Source organism: Panthera tigris, chromosome C2 (genome assembly GCF_018350195.1).
Source record: "Panthera tigris isolate Pti1 chromosome C2, P.tigris_Pti1_mat1.1, whole genome shotgun sequence".
NCBI lineage: Eukaryota > Metazoa > Chordata > Mammalia > Carnivora > Felidae > Panthera > Panthera tigris.
In genome coordinates, this window is record NC_056668.1 from 110,884,722 (window position 1) to 110,905,990 (window position 21,269).

Here is a 21,269-nt window from a genome sequence, read left to right on the forward strand (position 1 = left end):
TTATCCCTACTTTAAGGAACCTTCATTCCTTTCCTCTCCAATGACTCCTGCACCTTCCCTTAGTGGAACAAAACATGGTTCCATTGGAAGAACACCTCTAGTCTTCTATAACAACCCTCTCTTCTCTGCTCATTTCCCCGACACCAACTTCTCTTCTTTGTGTTACTGAATCTCTTTATAGAGTTGTCTAAACTTGTTGAGTCCTCATGCGTGTCTTCCAACTTACGAGTGACTCATCTTCTTGGAATCTGGTTTGCACTGAGGACTCTACCTTCTCCCTTCCAATTCTACTCAAATTGCTTTCTCAAAGGTTACTGCTGTCCTCTTCACTGCCAGTCAGCGTATCATTTCTGGTTTCTTGTCCCCTCTGTAGCATCTGCAGCATTAACTATTTCCTTCTTTTCTCTTTTGCCCTTCTTGTGCCCTGTCACTTTCTTTGACTTGTCTCTTTTCTGCCTGCTGATTATAGAGAGATGCACTAGAATTTATCATTGCATCCTTTCTTCTCTGTCCATTGTCTCTCTGAATATAACACAGCACTATCTTACAACACAGCACTAACAGTGCTGAGGGAATGGCTTTCAGATGCTTTTTTGTAAATTCAACTACCCAACCAAATCCGTTATCTGCTCCCTGCTTATTCCTTCTCCAAAGAGAGAGAACACATCAAACGTTAGCAAATGGCAATGCCCCCTCCCTGATCATCCAAACTATGAACCTCAAAGTCATTTTCAGCAAACTTCTCTAGCTTTCCTGTTGATAAATGAGGGATAAAACAGCACAGTACAAAACATTTACGGTGCACACATCTTCTTTTTTTTAATTTTTAATGTTTATTTACTTCTGAGACAGAGAGAGAGAGAGAGAGAGAGAGAGAGAGAGAGAGAGAGAGAGAGAGAGAGAATGAGTGGGGGAGGGGCAGAGAGAGAAGGAAACACAGATCTGAAGCACACTCCAGGCTCTGAGCTGTAAGCACCAAGCCCAACACAGGGCTCGAACCCACGAGCCATGAGATCATGACCTGAGCCGAAGTCGGACCCTTAATTGACTGAGCCACCCAGGCGCCCCATACGGTGCACACTTTTTAAGTACTATTTTTTTTCAAAGCATCACATCAATTTTCCTGAAATATCTTTGAGTGGGCTATATGATTTTATTGTTCAAGATGGGCTACTATGAAATAGGAACTGAATAATTTCCTATTATTAGGCTGACTAACAGATTAGTCAGAAACGATATTCAGCTTTTCTAGTTCAGTAATTGCCTCTAGGCTTTGTAGCAATAGTAAAAACCTTCTAGAGGCAAGCTCAGATAAAAATCGAAAGCCAGTGTTTTGATAAGCTGTTCATTCAGACGTGCAAGTGTCCATTCTTTTTCTTTTCATTTCTTAACATGCCATAGATATAACATTACATTCAGCGGTTCACTTACAAAATAATAAGAAACAAGTTGCCAGTTGTTTGACTCACTTAACAAAGCCACTGATGTTTGCATTTTTCTTAAATAGTGCTTGTGTACTTTTCCAAATTATGAAACAAGACACTGTAGGTAACTCAAGTCAAAAACTAGCTCTATAAATTAGTACCAAGACAAGTAAATGCAACAGCTAGCAATAATTAGATAGCAAGCCCTGAAGAACTGTTATTGGAGTATTTTCAAAAGCCTACAGTGTCTGTTTACATAAGTACTCTATTTAGCACAAGGGATACATTCCTGGGGAATGAGCCCCACGAGAGGGCATGATGGCCAGTACTTGGGCTGATGTGAGCTTGCTTCTCTGTCAGCAAAGGCTCTTCCTTTTCTTCAAATTCCCACCCCTTTATTTCTGTAACCCCTCTTTCTGTTACCAGGCTGTAGTAAGGTGTATTATGTTCTCCATAATGTCCCAAGATTTCCAAAAAGCCTCATTTCCATGCTGATATTTAATCTGTTCCCTTAAACTTTTTCTTCAGCAGTTAAAAATCTGCCACAACAATGTCAAGTGCAGAGCTTTTTTAATACAGCAAAGACACCCAATATACTTCTGGGTGTTGCTGCTGCTGGCTGAAGGGTTCAAAATATGTAGTGTGTGCTCCTTTAAGAACAATTGCCATAAAATCCAAATGAAAATAGGGATAGAAAACACACTAAATTCTTCGAAGCCACTATAATTTTCTTAATCCATTTCTATTTATTTTATTTAGAATGCGATTACACGGATCAATGTTTATTTTTAGAAGAGTACTAACTGCCCTTTTGCTTATGATTTGTGTTTTCTCATCTACTGATTCCCCAAAGCTCTATAAATGTAGGGTAATTCAAACTACAAAAACAGTATCTTATAACCTAGAAAGTTCTCATGCTCCTGTAACAACTGGCTGTTACCACAAAAGAAAATGAGGAATTTCACCCAGTTGCTGTCAATGGATTCTTTGTAGTATTTCAAAAAAGTATTTTTCCCTAAAAATAATAAATAGGAAGAATGTGTTACCAATAAGCCTATGCATTCATTCATCCACTCGCTCTTTGATTTTCACCAACACTCATTTATTCAATAAATACACATTGGCTTATCCAGCTGTTTGGTGAAATACTATACTTTGTTGATACAGCAAATTCTATATTCTCTAGTGTTGAAAATACATTTTCTCCTCAGGGGAAGGTGCTTGTTTTCTGTACCTTTCCTTTCTTCCCATTACATGTGCTTTCTCTCTTGGAAAATTATTTGGGGCAACTGAAAGCAGTCTCAAAATTATAGAATAAATTTTAAATAGGACCTTGACTTTTATAATTTATGATTATCTGGGAGAAAAAGTGGAGTTTGGACTCTTCCCCACCCCTACCCTAAACCCCACTATTCTTTTAAGTAGATTAAAATTTATACAATTGTTATACTATAGAAACAACAATTTTACTTTAGTGTTCATGAAAGCCCTACAGAAGTGTGTGATCGGTGGGCAGGATTCTGGAAAACACCTACTTTTCACAGTTAAGTTTTAAACTTGGATTTATAGTACTTTCTGGATAAGTGAATTACTTCAGAAACAAGAAGAAGCAGAGTTTACAAACCATGCTGTGCTGTGCATTATCTCCATTAGATATCATTCAGTCCAGGGGGGCAGAATGGTGGGCATGGTCTGGAGGACAGAGGACACACAGAGTACGAAGGGCACTCCATGCAGACCTGTTTCAGGACACTAAACCAAGTCAAAGTCCAGCGCCTTGTCCACAGCCTTCTTACGTCATCTTTACTCTTGTAAAGCTCCTGACTCCCATCCAAAAGTGCCCAGAACATTACAAACCTTAAGTAGAAACTGACCTGATTCCCTAAGAATTGGTGGATTTGAGTGATAGGTAGAAAAATGGCCCAGTTGGAGGCCTTAAAAATGAAATCTAACTTTAAAATATCTCTGAAATGGAACATTATTACTTAAAATTAAACGATAATTTTAACTCCATTTGAGGTTCTGTTACTAAAGTATCAATTCAATCAGTATTTTTTAAATAATTTACTTTCAATCTGTTACTTTTCAATCCACTGAAGGTACTTAAAAACAATTCTGGTTCTTTAATGAACCTAAAATCAAAGTTTCCTCTGAGTTGAGATGTCCTTTTTAAAGGGCTCTACTTCCTTGCAGCAACCTTATTTTTTTTAACTTTTTTTAAAATTTTTTAACGTTTATTTATTTTTGAGACAGAGAGAGACAGAGCATGAACAGGGGAGGGGCAGAGAGAGAGGGAGACACAGAATCTGAAACAGGCTCCAGGCTCTGAGCTGTCAGCACAGAGCCTGACGCGGGGCTCGAACTCACAGACCGTGAGATCATGACCTGAGCCGAAGTCAGACGCTTAACCGACCAAGCCACCCAGGCGCCCCATTTTTAACTTTTTTTTTTTAATGTTTATTATTTGAGAGAGAGAGAGAGAGAGAGAGAGAGAGAGAGAGAGAGAAAGCAGGGGAGGGGCAGAGAGAGATGTAAACAGAGGATCTGAAGCAGGCTCCGTGCTGACAGCACACAGCCCGATGTGGGGCTCAAACTCCTGAACCGTGAGACCATGGCCTGAGCTGAAATTGGACCCTGAACCAACACAGTCACCCAGGCGCCCCATGCAGCAATCTTAATATGGTACAATTAGGTAGGTACTCCTTTGTCATCTGAGAGTTTATTAAATTTTTGTTTGCAAATTTATCAACACAGTTTCAAAATTAAAATTACCATAAAAGAAAGTATAAGCGCAATTCCTCAATCCTGGACTCTAAAAGTAAAATTTGGATTACTTAAAGTCTTAAAGTCATTTTATTTAAATATTTGGTGTGGGGTCTAAAACAGAGTTTACCTTAACTATTGTGATAATTGCTAGATGCAAGGTTTCCAGACAGTTAATCAAGAATGGTGACAATGATTAACCACCACTCACTTTATTTAGAACATTTTCTCTCTTATTAGCGCTGACACTGTTATTTCCAATGACAAAATTCTCCTCAGGGAGAGATTGCACGGATTTTATTTGTACCACTGCCTTTTATGTTTTTAAAAGGGTAAAACAGAACAGATTAAAACTGCCAAGAGCATATCCGGGGCAAGACTGAGGAGAAGAAAAACTGGTATTCAAGTATCTAAGTTATTTCATGTGTACAGCACTTTATGGGGAGTTGAATTTTTGCTGGCTAATACATACTGCTTCAATAATGTCTCTAGCTTATTACCTAATCAAAACTCACATGATGAATTGCCTAAATAAACTAAAATCAGGCATCAGGAAATACCAGGAAAAGAAAATAAAAGCACCTGCCACAGTTTTTCACACACAAAAAGTATGCTACACCCACCATGTAACTCAGGGACACAAAGCCATAAAAGCAACTGGTTAGAAAGGGTTATAAGGAGTTAATATCATCCAATTCCTGGTTCTGGTGTAAATCCTTTATGGTAAAGCAAAAGCCTGTGTGTGTGCATTTCCATCTCTACACGTGTGTGTGTGTGTGTGTGTGTGTGTGTGTGTGTGTGTGTGTGTGTGTGCGCGCGCGCGCGCGCGCGCGCGCGCGCACAGAGAGCGGGAAGGGAGGGAGAACAAGAGGGAGAGGGCAAGTTTACAGACACACTGGAAAAGAAACACACAGAAAGACCCCGCTTTCTATAAAATACACGATGTATGTCAGTGTGATTTTGCCATTGTGTACTCCATTTTTTGTTTAGCTTCATATCAATGAGTACTTTGCCAAGCAAAAATGTTTTAATATGTAATGACTTAGCACTTGATTTAAGAGTCCGTTTCTTGAGATACCAGGGACGGCTCCCCACTATCTTAATACTAGAGAAGCACGACTGTAGCACATGGTCTTTTTCAAATTAAGGAGACACAAATGCTCATGGAAACATGTGGTGTGATGTTAACTCCCACTTAGGAGTTTTGTCACTTTGTTTTGTTTTATTTTGTTTTGTTTTAGGCTTCACACCAGCAAGGAGCCCACCACGGGGCTTGAACTCACAACCCTGAGATCAAGACCTGAGCTGAGATCAAGAGTCTGACACAACCTACTGAGCCACCTGGGCACCCTGCTCACTTGAGGTTTACCAAACAGCTATCTTTCAGGTGCCAGCACACAATATCCTTGTCCTTAAAGACAAGGAGCTAATGTATCTGGCCATACACTATGCAAAGTAATTGGAATTCTTATTTGGATTATCTAAAAAAATCTTTATGGCAACTTAAATTTTAACAAAAATGGTTAGGTGTAACAATAAGCATAGCTAGTTTTTTTTAGTAAGTTTTGTGTTTTTAATATAGACTTTGATTGAAAGATATGTTCATCTTATTATTTTAGGGAATACGCATCAAAAGAGTAGCAAAAATTTGTAACGAAAAAGCCTCAAAGTTTTACCCATCGTCCCCCACAAATATTCAGCTTTTAGAATGACACTGACTTCCCACATCATCTGCATAAACTCTTCGTTTTCTGACCATGTACTACAAATTACAACTTTACAATATGACATATTGAAAACCATATTTTGATAATTTCCTAATATAAGGTTTTACATATATCAACGATGTTATTTACAGATACATTTTTCCTCAAATCTCTGGCACCAAAGTTGAATTTTTAAAGCCAGAAACATCATTTTTAACTGCATGAGAAACCAATGTAAATGGATTCTAATAGATTTTGATTCTTTAAACTCTAGGTCCTCTGCCTGCAAAGTTTTAAAAACTTGGAATACTTTATGCCTACATCAATTAATCAGACTACACTGACAGTTTCAATTTCGCCATGTCCCTAAACCAGTCATTACAAAGACTATGTACATTCAGCTCCCTGGCCCACCCCTAGATCTGCCTCAACTCTTCCCTCTGTCCCAGAGGGAGCCCCAAGGCATCCTGTTCTTCCTGCACTGCAGCCCTGCTTTCCAATCCCTTGGTTGGCCATGATACCCTTAAATGAGTTCTTCCTTTTTTCATTATCAAGCATGTATCAAGCGCCCACTGTTTCCTACACCCTATGTGAGGCACTGCCAACAACTAAGATGAACATCTCTGACTTCAAGAAGTTTGAGAATTTAGGAAGGAAAGTCCCTGGTCTTACTAGCATTCAAGGCTAACCCGTGATACTCAGCTTAGCCCAGGTTAACTCACTCTCCCCAGAATTGAGCCCCAGCTGCTGGTCTGGGTTCTGCTTCAAAAAAGAAAGAAAACAATCCCACCACATCTGCTTAACCAGGACTATTGTCATCACCTGGTTACTCTGATGCCACTCACTGACATCAACCCAGATTGAGAGTTCACCCACCTTCTGGATGGTACAACCACTCTATATTTGGGTCAATTCTGACCTTTGATGCCTTCTCCCCCTTTCTGCACTGGTCTGCCACTGGGAAAATAGCTTTGACAAGGAAAGCATATGGATTCTTGGAGAATGGAAAGTCATCTAATCACCGAGATCCTATCCATTTTTAACATTTTATGGGGTTCTGATTTTCATAAACCATGCATTTCATTTTGTGGACATGCTATTGTTTTTAAAGAAACATTTACATCTCTATCAATTATAATAAAAGTCACTTATTGGAGGTGCTCTTTAATTTCTATCACTTACTGTCTACAATAATGTGATATAATAGACACTATTATGTGATTCATACACAAAGAACCCTAGAGAGGTATGCAATTTACTTAATACCACACAGTTCCTATGAGGCAGGGCTGAAATTCTAATCCTTGGAAGACTTACTCCTAGAGTTTTCTCTAAACCACTGAACTATGCAACTTTCCCCATCAGCATACATGACATCATGATTTATGCATCATAAAAGGTATGAGTAGGTCATATGAGTAGGTATGAGAAGCAGTGTCAGAGTTCAGAGACAAGCATGAGTTTTTGCTTTGTGGTTCTTGATGCTATTGCTTATGGAAAGAGTGTATGTATTCCTGTTTCATTTGGTTTTCCCATCAGACAGACTTGGGTCTGAATCACTTTCTAGTTATAAAATCTTGGGAAAATTACATAACAACAACAATTTATTGGTTGTTTTCTACATGCTAGCCACTGTGCTAAGTGCTTGGCATACACTTTCTCATTAAATTAAATTAAATATTCATAAAAATCCTGACAAAGAGATTATATTCTTCATATTTTAGAGTGGGTAAGACTACAACTGACAAAGTAAGTAGCCTTTCCAAGGTCCAATAGCCAAGGAGTAAACAGACTGCAGTGGAAGGAGACTTAGGCAGAACCATCTTGATGGCACCATGCCATGAAAAGGTTAGGACTGAATTTGGGAACTAGCACTTACGGCCAGGTGTTACAACTAGTAAGGACCTGTGCTCATTGTCCACCAGTCCAGATGGTTCTCATTCTCTCCAAGGAAGGATAAAGAATACACAGGAAAGAGCGAACAGTGGAAATTGAGAGGTACCAGTCTTATGAGTTGAGTGACGGCAGAAATACTCAGGGATCATTATGACTGGGGTTAAGAACCTTATTTTGAGAACTGGCCTAAGACTTCAAGACTAAACTTTCAGTGAGTAAGTACTTCACATCTTTTCCAAAATAAGTGTTATAAATCTCTATTCCAAAAGTACTCCAGCTAGTTTTCAAACTGAACTTCCTAAAAAGAGCATTCAGAGTTTTCATTCTTAGTTTTGCACACATTTTACTCTCAGGTCCATCCATATTGGGCCTTAAGTCCATCTTGGGCATCATTCAAGGGGAATGGATTATAGTTACACCTCCCAAAAAATCCCATAAAGGGAGCCTGGGCATGGCCCCATTAAATGATGATAGATATTCAGTAAAGTCAGGGAGAATTTGGATTTTGAGGTAATAATTCTAAGTCAGGCAACCAGAAAGCATTTAAATTAACAAACATGTCAAATAATTTCACTTACATATAATTATTATAGCACAGAGAATGTGCACCCATTCACTTTTATGATATCACACATAAACAGATACCTTTAAAGATGCAAGCTGAGGAATTTTTCAACTTTGGAAATAGTGGAAGTCAATTAAAAATTTTCTGCTTAGAAACAGAAAATGAACTGCCACATACATACACACACACACATAGGTGTAATCTTTTCAATTTTAAGAACTTAAATTTTCAGAAAACTGCCAAATTTATAGGATCACACACTGAAATAAATGGCATGCCAGAAGTTTAATAGTCCATCCAAACAAAAATATTTTAATGATTCTTGCACTGTACTTTTGAAAATCCTAATATAAGTAAGGTAAGCCACATTACACGAGGCAGAAATAAAAAGGAAATTCGAAAGGCCACAATCAGGCTACACTGCAGAAGTGAGCTCACATTTATCAGCCGTGATCAGACACACTTGATACTGAGGAAAATCACTTTAACTCCTAGACTCCATTCTTTGCTCTGCAAACACTGGCAGGCTGAAATGTAAGGCAACTTCAGTAAATAGCATTGCCTAGAGTCAAGTGCCCTGGGTTAGAATTCAGTGATTTGTATTCTGGTCTTGGCTCTAGGCTTAAAAATTGTGAATTATCAGCCCTCTGTTCCCTTATCTGCAAAAGGGTCATCCTATTATTTATTCAATAGATTTTTTCTATTCAGGTAGTTGCTAAGATCTTTATGGCACCAATACTTTATATGATGTACCTTTTCTGTACATCCTAAAAAAGAAATCACTTAGGTCTTACTGTACTGAGTTCAGCTTATGTGAAGTTACTTTGTCCATTAAACATTAAATGCAGTGAATACCACTAACTCATTATGTTCCATTCAAAATATTGTAAGTATTTTTAAAGTTTTAAAGTAATTTTATAAATGTCTACAATAATTTCACTCACTCTATCTTAATGTTTAATATTTAATGATAATATTTTATTTATTATTAAATATTATAATTACTATTTTATTTATTAAACATTATAAATAACATTTTATGTATTAATAATTTAATATTTAATATAATCTATAATACAATTTATAACATAATATATAATGATAATTAAGTACATACATTGTTTCAATTCTTGTCCTAGAAGATTATAAGAATTCTAAATAAATAGAAAAAGGAAAATGTACTTCAGAAGCCAACCTGAGAATAATGCAACCTCCCGGCTTGAGACTGTGCCTTATATTTTCAAAAACTATAAACTCATTATAAATGTTAAGAATTAAAGCATTACAATTGTCCTCTTCTGTTTTTACACATGAAATCAATTACCCGATTTAACGCACTAGAAAGACTTCCAGCATTCCATTCACTTATACTTTTGAGGTCTCGAGGAAATAAAACTGGGTTATTTTCAAGTGTAAATAAAATACTTTGTTGAACATCTTTTAGTTTAAAAAAAAACAAGCATTCTAAATAGGCACTATCAAAGAGAAACCTTGCTTCATTTTGTATGGCTATTAGTAAATACTCTTTTTCATTTTTAAAACCTCAGTTACACATTCAGTTATTGAGATGAAGGAGTTTCAATGTGACAGCTAATAGCCTTGATTCCAACTACAGGGCATCAATTAACAGATTGAGTCCACATTGAAAAGAAAACAAAGGACAAAAAAGAGATGAATGAAAAGTAAGGCCACTGAGGATCTCATACTAGAAGAGCTGTCTTAATATCACTTCACAGATTACTGCTTACGAATGGAGGCAGGGCAAAGAATAAAAGTTGTAAATAAGGCTGAAGAGATAGGTGACTGTGCTGTTCATGCCAAGATGCTGCTGATCTCTCTCTCCCTCTCCCCCTCGCCCCCCCTTCATCCAGGTTATTTACACCCATATGGAGTGATTTTTTTTCCCAAAAATTAGGGGCGGGGAATGATTCCCCTTTAAAAAACTGAAAATCAAGCCCTAAAAGAAGAGGAAATGCTACATTTAGAATGCTAAACAGTAATGTTTGACAAAGGACAATATTGTACCCTTGAAGTACCACGATCTGAACACCTCTTCCCATTCCTTTTGAATTAATTACGGCTTTAGAAATTTGAGTGTAAATAAATTAAGGAAATAGTAATTTAATATTTCTAGTTTTAAACATTAACAGAAGTAAACAAAATACAGGCATTTGGAAACAAATAACTTCTACTTTATTTTTTACTGTTTTAACTGTTTTAATTCTCAAGATTTCTCTTACTGAATATACAATGTAGATTGTGAAAGAGAAAAGAGTGCTTCATAGATTCCAATTCAAAGAATGGAAAAAACATTTTTTTAATCTATTCAATGCCAAGTTTAATATAAATAAAATAGATTAGAAATGCTATCATACCAAATTCCCAAAAGAGGCATTTTAATACGTAGTTACCCAACCGAAGACTCATATTCTGGCTCTATCATCAAGCATAGAGTTCCCCAAGGATATTCTTTAGCTATTTAGTCTACATTAAATCCATGGCTGTAGGTTTTCAGCTTCTAGAACAGCTTCCTAGAGAAATCAGAATCTTACCTTTACATATCTTCTGCAGACGTTTCTTGGTGCTTTGAAAAGTCCTGAGGTCTATGTCAAACGGCCATTCTCTTGCTCCCAGGGTCTTAGGGGCTTGGAGAAATCCCAACACCTGCTGCTACCACTGAGTGTCGATGCTAGAAAAGCTTCAGGGTTTTGACAGCAGGATCACTGAGCCACAGCCAAAGCTTGGGAAGCCTTAACAACTGAAAGCAAGTGTAGAGGGCAATGTGGTACCCAGCACGGGCTCAATTGTAGCAGCAGGGGAAGGAATACTCCCGCCCTCACAAGGGTATAGAGGCAGCCATCAGGGAACCCAGGCTCTGTCAATGGACAGGGCGGAGGAAGTGGAGACATGACCACACAGCACAAGACCCTGGGGGAACGGAACAACTAGCACAGAGCTCAGGTAGCGCTTGAAAAGAATCACCAAAATTCCCCGACAGAACACAAGAAGCAATGGCGAAATGCAACAAAATACATGGAGACAGGCCATTCTAGCATCCCATAAGAGAGCCAAAAACACAGTTGAGGGGGAGATATGGAGCTCTAGTCTAGAAAGAAAAGTAAGGAAGACATATTACAGTATGCCTACTGTGTTTGAGCTTAACAATCTAGTAAGTGACATAAAATTCCTAAATCCTATCGTTCTAACATTCATATTAAGAAAACTCACAAATACAAAAAATCACAGGGTGCTAATCCACAAGGCAGCAGAAATTAAAAGGCAAAGCTGTCCATTATCAGAGGACAAAATGTAACCGAAGTTTAAACTGAACTTGATTTTAACTTGAGAAATAAAATTGCTTTTTAAATAAGAACAACAAATGTTTTATCAAATATACCACCTCCTATCCTGATGAGATGAGGAAGGCTGAAGGAGGAATTCAATGAGATGAGAGAAAAAGAATATGAAGAAAAAGAAGTGGACACAGAGTGTTCAGAAATTAAAAGAAGAAGGCACAGAAGAAGAGGGAGGAAGAAAAGAGGAGGAAGACAGGAAAGTGTGATTAATGTGCTAGGTGTTAATGCATGGTCACATAAACCGCTCGCTAAGACTCTCCAGAAGCTGGACTTGATAATGTTCTGTTTTCCAGAGAGCTCCTTCTAGCTTGTTAACCACTTTTCACAGCTCTTCAATGATTCGCAAGCCCTCAGGAGCTCATGCAAAGGAGCCCGCTGAATATTAAATATCAAAAAGGTACAAGAGACAGACCCTAAGACAATTCTGCTTCGAGGAGCTGGATAAAATCAAGTAAGGAATGAAATATAAACTCTGACAGGACTTTAATAATTCCTAATATGTGTCAAAATAAAAATAATCGGGTTAATTTAGGAACTATCATTTTTTCAAGACTAGAAACAAATTAACCATGGGTGCCGTTTTATGCTTGTTTCAGAATTAAATAAGAAGAAAATCTGCTGCTTGATGGCGGTTACATGTATGCAATTCTTGACTTCACATATTGACTTACCTATGTTTTTAAATTCAAGTTAGCCAAAATATTAATAATAATCTTTTACCTGGGTATCAAGTAGCTGAAATCATGCTGTTTTAGGAAAGGTTGATTTCCATGCCTCACCATATAGATATAGACATATAGTTAATAACACACACAATAAAAGCAGCTCTTGTTGGGCAAATTTACTTACATCCCTTACATCACTAAGGGTCCACCACTTTTATAAAATGAAATAATCCTTAGGCTACATAATACTAAGTACTGCCCAGGCAGCTAGTACTTTAAATTTGAGAGAATTGAGAATTTATGACGGAAAAGGATGGAGAATCTGAATTTCCCCTTAAAAATATTTTTTATTGTATAAACAGTGCCTCTAAGTTCAGATGTTGGTGTGAACTAAAACTTAATATTTTAAAACATAATATTTTCAGTATGATAGCTTTGGATAAGGAAAGACTGAGTGAGCCATAATGGTGGAAACCAAAGGGAAGTGGACTTTAAAAAAAATGTATAGTCTGACTTTGAACAAATATAAAACATCAATTACAGTTTGTTTTTCTGACCTATGTTGTCAACCCCACTCATGAAAATCAGTTTCAACAATCTAGCCAACAATAACTAGAACAAAAAAATGTGAACGAGTAAATGTTGCCAAATGCAAAATGGCAACATGGATTCATTTGCAAAACTCTTTAGATTACATGGTATGTCAGGATTATTTTCAGTGGAAATAGAAAAATCAGTACTAGCCATTTAAAAATATACATTCTACTGCTACTGAAGTATCTTACTAAAGTAATAAGATCAAATCATCTAAACCTGTGTTTTCCCTGCTGTTAAGCATCACAAGGTGAGAAATTTTTGACAAATGTGCTCACAATTGTATCCCTGTACCTAGTTAGCCTGGAAACACAGCAGGTGCTCAATAACGATTCATTGGCTGAATGGTGGTACCACATGTGAAAAGGCACTAATCAAAAATGTGGCAGGAGGAGGGCACTTAGGAGGACTGTGATCAAGAAAATTTCTCAATAAACAGTTATCTTCCTACATGGCTTGTCAGAGCCTTTATAATGCTACTATAAATTCCTAAACTTAACTGTCTACTTTTTTTTAATGGAAAACCTATTAAACATAGATTAACTATTCTAGGAAAATTTGGCCTTCACCTTTGGAAAACTTCTTTCTATATCTTCCAATTGTTTAATGAAAGACATAGGTAAACTATTAATTGGCATATATTCATTAAGTCATGTAGTAGCTTTTGGCAAAATGGGAAAAGAAAATTTTAGAGTGAGAAAAAGTGAGATACCTCACTCAAATTATTCACTTCACTAACAGAGAAACTTACTCAAAGAAACTACCTTGTATTGGTACATGGATACATTAGCAATGTTAAAGACTAATCTTGTGCAACTATCTGACTAATATAGCCAATATCTTACTAATTTGCTTACATAATTATCTTGAATTGAAAAGAATATTCCTGGCAAGAATTATGCATACTAATTTCTTAAGTTAAAATTCTATAGTCTACTGCTGTTAAAAAAGGAAGTGCTCCTTTAGAATTGAAAGGAGGAAAACTTGCTTTCACATACTAAAAAGTCATTTTTTTTTAAGTCACTGTGGGTCAAGAGAAAAACAAGAGCAAAAATAAAATAGTGGAAATTACACTGGAAACCATGTTCCATGTACAGAGGTATCTAACAAACCTCAGGATTAGTATCTTCAAGTAGTAAAGCTGGGAACAAATAAGAACTTCATTTATGGAATGGATATAAGGTCACAGATCAGGTCACCAGTGGTAGAACTATGATTCCCCTCTAAAACAACATTCTGGTGTTCAGATTATTCGAGGCCACTTTCCAATGGGCGCCATGTCAGTCCTCGAGAGATCAGCCCTTCCCAAAAGAGATCTTTGCGAACTGGCTCCCCATTTGCCTTATTCACTCACCAGCATCCATTAGCCAACTCCATGCTTTATCTTCAATAGATAAGATACGGCTTCTTCTCGCCATGGTGCCATGAAAAGGATCCAGAAGGTTCCCCTTAAACAACATTTCCTGAGTGACTGCTGCAGCACCAAGAGTAAAGGATATGCCAGGTCAGCCACTTTTCCTTCCCAGCAGTATTAGCAGCAGCAGCAGCAGCAGAAGCAGGAGCAGACCATTTAGACCCAGCTCCTTGCAGGATGCTAGCCAAAGCACTCTTGTTTACTCTACACCTAGACAGAGTTTGCCCGTATGTTTGCACCTTTCCCAGAGTGTCAAAACAGGTGTTTTCCTGTGATCATGCTTAAAAATCTGCTCCCCAAACAAGGTGATAAATACACTGTTACTATGAAATTCTAGGTTTCTAATTCTATGGAAAACATGTTCTTAAAGGTTTACTTTATTATGAGGAAGCCTTGATGAATCCTTTGAGGAATTCATTCACCCTCCTCGCTCCTAATAAGCAAGTGGATTGCCCTAAAATTTCCTGTTAATGAAAGAAAGGATGTTACTATATAAAATAAATGCCATCATGCAATTTTGGTCATTTCTTTCCTAATGTTCTATCTGCCTTCCTGGCATAGAATCGCTTTTTGCAAACGCTATGTTTTCATAATCTTTACAACCCTCCCAACAGATGGGGAAATATCGGGTCTTATGCTCTTTATTTTACAGAAGGAACAATGACTTCTCTTTGCTTCTATATTTCATTCCCATTTGGATGTTACTGATGAGTTGTTTTTCCTACCAGTACTGTTCAACTTAACGAGTGGCTAGAATACGGCTGCACAACAGAGTCAAGCAGATAACATCATTAACAAAGCATTTACTTTACTAAACTGATTTATCCAGAGCCAAAATCCTATAGATAGAAAAAGCACCTAGAGATCTTTAAAAAATTTAAATAGCTCAACCAAGGATAAGTGTAAAACAGATGATTATTTTCTTAGTAAGTAAATTCTATTTACTTACTAAGTAAATAATACTTATAAAGTATTATCATAAAGTATAAAAGTAAAGTAAAAATACTTTACTTACTAAGTAAATGCTATTTACGTATTAAGAAAATAATCATCAATTAAAGAGTCATAAATACGAGAATACAGAAGCATTGTTCTCTGCACAGTAGAGAGTACAAATTCTCAGTGGCAAAAGTGAAACCCTACATTCACAGGATCTTAGTATATGTTTCTTGTCATATTACTACTTCACGTGTTCACCTTACCCTCAAAGCAATAGCAGGAACAATCACTAACACTTACTGAATGCTCCAGGAGTGCCAGGCACTGTTCTTAGTGCTTTACAAGAGTTATCCCATTTAACCTTCCAAACCACTACAGATCAGATGTAATCACCACCCCATTTTGCAAATGAGGAAAGGGAGGCTCAGCCAGGTGCCATCACATGTTCGAAGTCACAGAGCTCACAACTGACTTGAACCCAGGGTCGCCCAGTTCCAGAAGTGGGGCCCTTAAACAGTTTGCTAAAATCCAACATTCATTTTTGTTTTCACAGTTTTTTCTGTACTGCAAATGTACCTTTAATACGATAGACACTAGAACATGTTTACATAAAATTATAATTTGATAATAGTTAACATACATGATGGTAGATATTATGGGCCATGAAAATTCCATTAAGTCCTTGACCTGTATTATTAGGTTCACAACACCCCAAAGAGGCAGATATGCTCCCATTTAGCAGGGTACTCTGGAAAATTTAGGGGCGTAGAGTGCTAAGGAAGTTGCCAAACTCATATGACTACTATGGAACAAATGTCAACTCTGGATCCAGGGAAGGCAGCTCCTGAAGTTGTGGTTTCCCCCTTATACCTACCCTCCACTGTCTCTCAAAAGCTGATGTCATGTTATCCTTAAAGAAAGGGAGTAAGAAACGTCAGGGCTGGCCAGAACCCTGGTGGGAGGACGTTTGGCTATTTCTGTCTCTTCTGAAAAACTTAATAATGCATCAAGTACGTCAGCTCATATGATACACAAGTCCACATTCACTTCTCTTAATGGTGTTTACTAACTTAAGGAATTAAATGCAACCTGCGATTCTCACATTTTAATAAAAGTCAAGGACAGGGGCACTTGGGTAGCTCAGTTAGTCGGGTGTCCAACTTCAGCTCAGGTCATGATCTCACAGTTCATGAGTTCGAGCCCCGGGTCAGGCTCTGGGCTGACAGCTCAGAGCCTGGAGCCTGCTTAAGATTCTGTGTCTCCCTCTCTCTCTGCCCCTCTCCCACTTTCTCTCTCTCTCTCTCTCTCTCTCTCTCTCTATCAAAAATGAACAAACATCTAAATTTTTTTTTTAAAAAAAAGGAGAGGACAAATTCAGTTTTCACATTTTTTCCCAAGTATATCTTATCTTCAGAAGCACTAACAGGGCAGTAACATTATCATCATCACAGTACTGGTCATCGTGTTTGGGGGATTACCATTGCTGGCAGCCATACTTCTATTTTATTCGCATCATTTAATTATACATTTAATTGTATGCAGGACCAAGACAATAATTGTGAGATCAGAGGAAGCTTCAGAAATCTGAGGATCATCCCTTGAGATATGGGCTGAACCAACCTTGGACCAAGGTACTTCCTTGAATATTCAGCAGCTGAAATGACCGTCTTTGAATGAGCTCTTGAGGACACAAAGCCATCTGGGTAATCGCAGACAGCTCAAATCGAGCACCTACAGTCACAAATATAAGACTGCGAAACCAATGGAGAATATGGAAACCAATCTCTCTCTTTAATTTGGCAGCAGGCCCAACCCTCTGGACAAAGTTTGGCTAGCTTCAGCTTTTTCAGCTTTAACCTAATATAAATTAGCACAAGAAACTATGAAAACTTCAGAGAGAAAATACAGTTATGGTGAAGTCATATACCCTCTGTCAGAATTTAGCCATAAGCTGTAAGAAATACAGCCATTTGGTGGCATTTAGCAAGAAGAAATTTAGGTGCCCATGTGGCACAGCCTGAGGTGATACATTAGAGTCTATTTACTCTCGATTATTTTTGAAATCAAAAGTTTCCAAAGAAGGAAGGTAACAATTCTTTACCCAATTTCTAGACAATTATCTTCTCTGCAGAGTTCCTTGAGTGGTGGCATTATACATCGTACCCACATAAGCTTGATTCACTCTTTGGCTGACAACAAGATTTAAATTTATCTGTCTTCAATGTTAACACTAAATTAACACAAAAGTTATTCAAAAATTCTAAAAAAAAACAACACATTCTGACATCTTTTGGATGAGGAAAACAAAGTAACCTCATAGGCTTTTACATAAGACAGATCATAACAAATGACTTCTATGACCTTGGCACTACTAAGTGATAGACTAGGAAGATCATGACTCATTTATGCAGTCATCCAGATATCTATATATCTTCCAAATATCTATATATCTCTATCTAAAAATATATATTCAAATATCTATATATAGATATTTCTAGATATCTAGATACAGAAAAAATACAGATATATATCTACATATAGAGATATACAGATATTTAATATTAAATATTTAGATATTTAATAGATTAGATATTTAATATTAAATATCTGTATATCTCTATCTCTAGATACATAGATACAGATACATAGATATTTGAATATATATATTTTTTGACTGTTTAAGTTATCTACTGCAGCAACAATTATTATTTCTTGCTGATGTTAATGACAGTGCAATTAAAAACAGAGAAATATAAGTTTGGGTCATTTTAAGACTTTACTTTAGAAAGATATCAAACAACAGAAGTCATATCTGTAGATGAATACATTAGCAGCTTTTTATTCATCAGCTTTTACTGGGTATACTCTCTTTTATTTAATTCCTTGAACTTGGCTTTATCTGGAAAGAAAGGGATTGATAAGCACCAACTCTAGGCCACACTTTGATCAAAACAGGTAAGGCTGCAGTGAGTTCCCCAGGTTGTCCTGAAAGTAAACAACACACTATTACCAATTCTTAACTAACACGAAGTCAGCCAAATATAAAATGGTGACCTAAAAGTGAAAAGCTCTAATTGTGCATTACAAACCCCTGAGTCATTCTGTCCTCACAACTTTATGCTTTAAATAAACCTAAATGCTAGCTAAAGAAAATCTACAAGCAACTCAGTGTGACTTAGTGTTTCCAAACCAGGAAAAGGAAGGACTTTCAGTGTTCGAGATAACATTTGTTTCCTTTAGTCTGGAAAATAAACATTTCCTATGCAGGTTATGCCCAGGGACTGTGTGTGTGTGTGTGTGTGTGTGTGTGTGTGTTTGTGTGTGTGTGTGTGTCAGTGTGCGTGTGTGTGTGTGTGTGTGTGTGTGTGTGTATCAGTATGTGTGGGTAAAGACAGAAAGGGGAGAGAAAGAGAGGACGAGGAGAGAGAAACAGGAAGATTTTTTAGTAGTATTTGGTGTTCAGACAATACCAAATTTTGTCCTGGAGTTAGAATTTATCTCAGCAAGTTATGTGCACATAAGCTATGAAAGAACTGGAATTTGTCATAAAATCAACAGGAAATGCTTTCCTGATTATATATCACATTTCTATTAATTCAATAACACAGGATGACATATTACATATAGTTACATAAAATAACAGAAGTCTTGGGTCTCTAAATTTGATTAATTTATCTTTATTTCAATATACATTAAGCCATTTTCTACATTTCAATAATACTAGTGTATCTTTCCTAATAGAGGAATAAGCAGATTTTGTCCTGATATCGTGCTTATATAACACTAGAGAGATCTACTTTAATACATTTATGCAGTTCATTGTTTACTGGAGTTAGTAAGCAATGGCCAAGAGAAATAATTCATTTACATTTGTCAAGTATGGATACATATGTAACCTATCAAATAACAGCTTAAGTTGTCAAGGGCATGAGTAAGAGCCTCTCCTGCACCGGTCCAACTTCTCATGTGTTAGCTGGAAATGCATCATACAAGCCTGTGTTCCATGCCTTGGGGACAAGATTATAAATTAAAAGAACAAAACGCCACCTCCGTGTTAGGTATATGAGTATGTCTACTAGTTCGGTTAATCCTCATTGCACAACTTTAAGGCAGGCATATTATTGTTCCCATCTGACAGATGAGAACACTCAGAGCAGTTGGAAAATGTGCCCAGCCAAATCTGTTCCACAAATGCCCCTGCTACCTGGGTAGAAACTAGGGACTAATGGGATTACACACACACACACACACACACACACACACAAACTTGTGAAGTTTACTTTCTTGTTTTCTGTTATAAGGATTGTTATATATTTTTTAAGATACATAGTGAGTTGCAATTTATATTTTTTGAGGATTTCCAGAAATAATTCTTAAAATACTCGGGAGACTGCTACTCCTTCAGTAGTCAGATAAGGAAATGTGTAAGTGAGAATTATGTCAAGCCAAATAGCACACGTATTTTAAAATGTCCAGGATGCTTTCATTTTATCCAACCCCTGAAAAGAGTAGGACATGAAGTGTGTTTTCAAAGAAATACATTTTCTTTATGCGCATTTGGCATTGCTGGCTGACCTCAGCCAAGGCAAATAGGCTAAGAAGTAAACATCATTCTTTTACTACTTTTACAGGGTTCTCTCAGTTACCAACAGAAAATGGTCCCCGTTTTTATTTTTATTTGTTCGTATAAACTTTATATTGCATGATGAAATGTGACCAGTATTTTTCCTTTTTTAGGCTCCGTTTCACTCCTAAATTAGCTCCTATCTGTCTCTTCGCACTAGCACTTCCAGTTCTGCATTCCTGTTTAAAATATTTCTTCCCCCTCTCTCCACCTTTTTTTTTTCCCTTCCAGAAATGACTAATCTTCCTGTTATTCTACTCTTGTCAGTTTTTCCCCTGGTATTCTTTTCATGTTGCGTAACATTTACTTTTCAACAACTCCTTTTAGAATTTTACTACTGTATCCTTGATGCTAGCCTTCCGTTTTCAACAGATTAAAACAGTCAATATTTAGATATTAGCCTACTTTTTCGGGTCAGCTTTTGTGCTATACAGATTAAGCTATCTCCTCATGCCAAAAATGCAACTCTTCTTTCAATTGACATAATATAAATGCCCATTTGTTGATCTTCAAAGCTAAATTCAGTCTAATCCTCAGTTACCAGACATCACAATTAAAGGGCTTAGCTTTTTGTCTCCTTTCAAATTTCCTGATAAGTGCTAGCAAAGCAAACGTAATGCCACTTCTCTTAAAATTCTCTTGCTTCCCAGCACTTCTCCATAACATCATAAAACATGTTAGCATAGACTTACAAGCAGAATGTAAAGTTTTCCCAGCTACTGATTTTCAATTGCAAAAAATTATTTTAATTACATGCCCAGAATTTGACTTCTACCCTAATTTTAAACAATCATAACAACTATATAGCTATATACTATCTGAACAGAAGTAGAGTTTTTATCTCAGAGAAAACCTCTGAGAAGCGTTTTAAAATTACAATGATTATTTAAGTAATATACCCAAAGTTTATAAGCTAATATGGCATGCCTAACAAAATATTAATCATAACCTCAGATTTACATAATCCACTTTTTGGTGAATCCAATATTATATTATCTCATAGTCATAGGATCCCATAGAGAGAGCAGTACCTTACTACTCCTATTTACACTGGCTATTCATACAAGAAAATGTTCACAAGGGTCTTCAGAATTGTACATTCCCTAAAATCCAAAAACATCTTTAAAAACCTGACAAAACAGACTTCAATTACAGGAGATAAATACATCCCTAAAATGTCACCTTCACTTTCTTAAAATAAAAGTCAAATAAAGTTCAAGTATATTTGCTTAAGTTAAAATAGCAGAAGAGCTTCCCATTTACTTTCAGTTTTTGTTTTTTTTTTTTTTTTTGGGGGGGGAATCCCCATCATTCCCTCTTCTT

At 36.8% G+C, this 21,269-nt stretch overlaps 1 protein-coding gene across 13 annotated transcripts in view; it reads right to left on the reverse strand.

Annotated features, from left to right (window-relative positions):
• Positions 1-21,269, reverse strand: part of MBNL1 (muscleblind like splicing regulator 1) — a 205,467-nt gene that overhangs the window by 100,692 nt on the left and 83,506 nt on the right. For 3 of the 13 annotated variants that reach the window (XM_042956893.1, XM_007086294.3, XM_042956894.1), the window contains exon 2: positions 14,324-14,443. The exons of 8 other annotated variants lie outside the window; for them this stretch is intronic. In XM_042956893.1, coding sequence (XP_042812827.1) covers positions 14,324-14,329 — 6 coding nt within the window. In that variant the 5' untranslated portion in view covers positions 14,330-14,443. Of the gene's footprint in view, positions 1-10,906; positions 13,598-14,323; positions 14,444-21,269 lie in introns of those variants that run through there. 2 more of the 13 variants (XM_042956895.1, XM_042956896.1) reach the window with 2 other exon arrangements.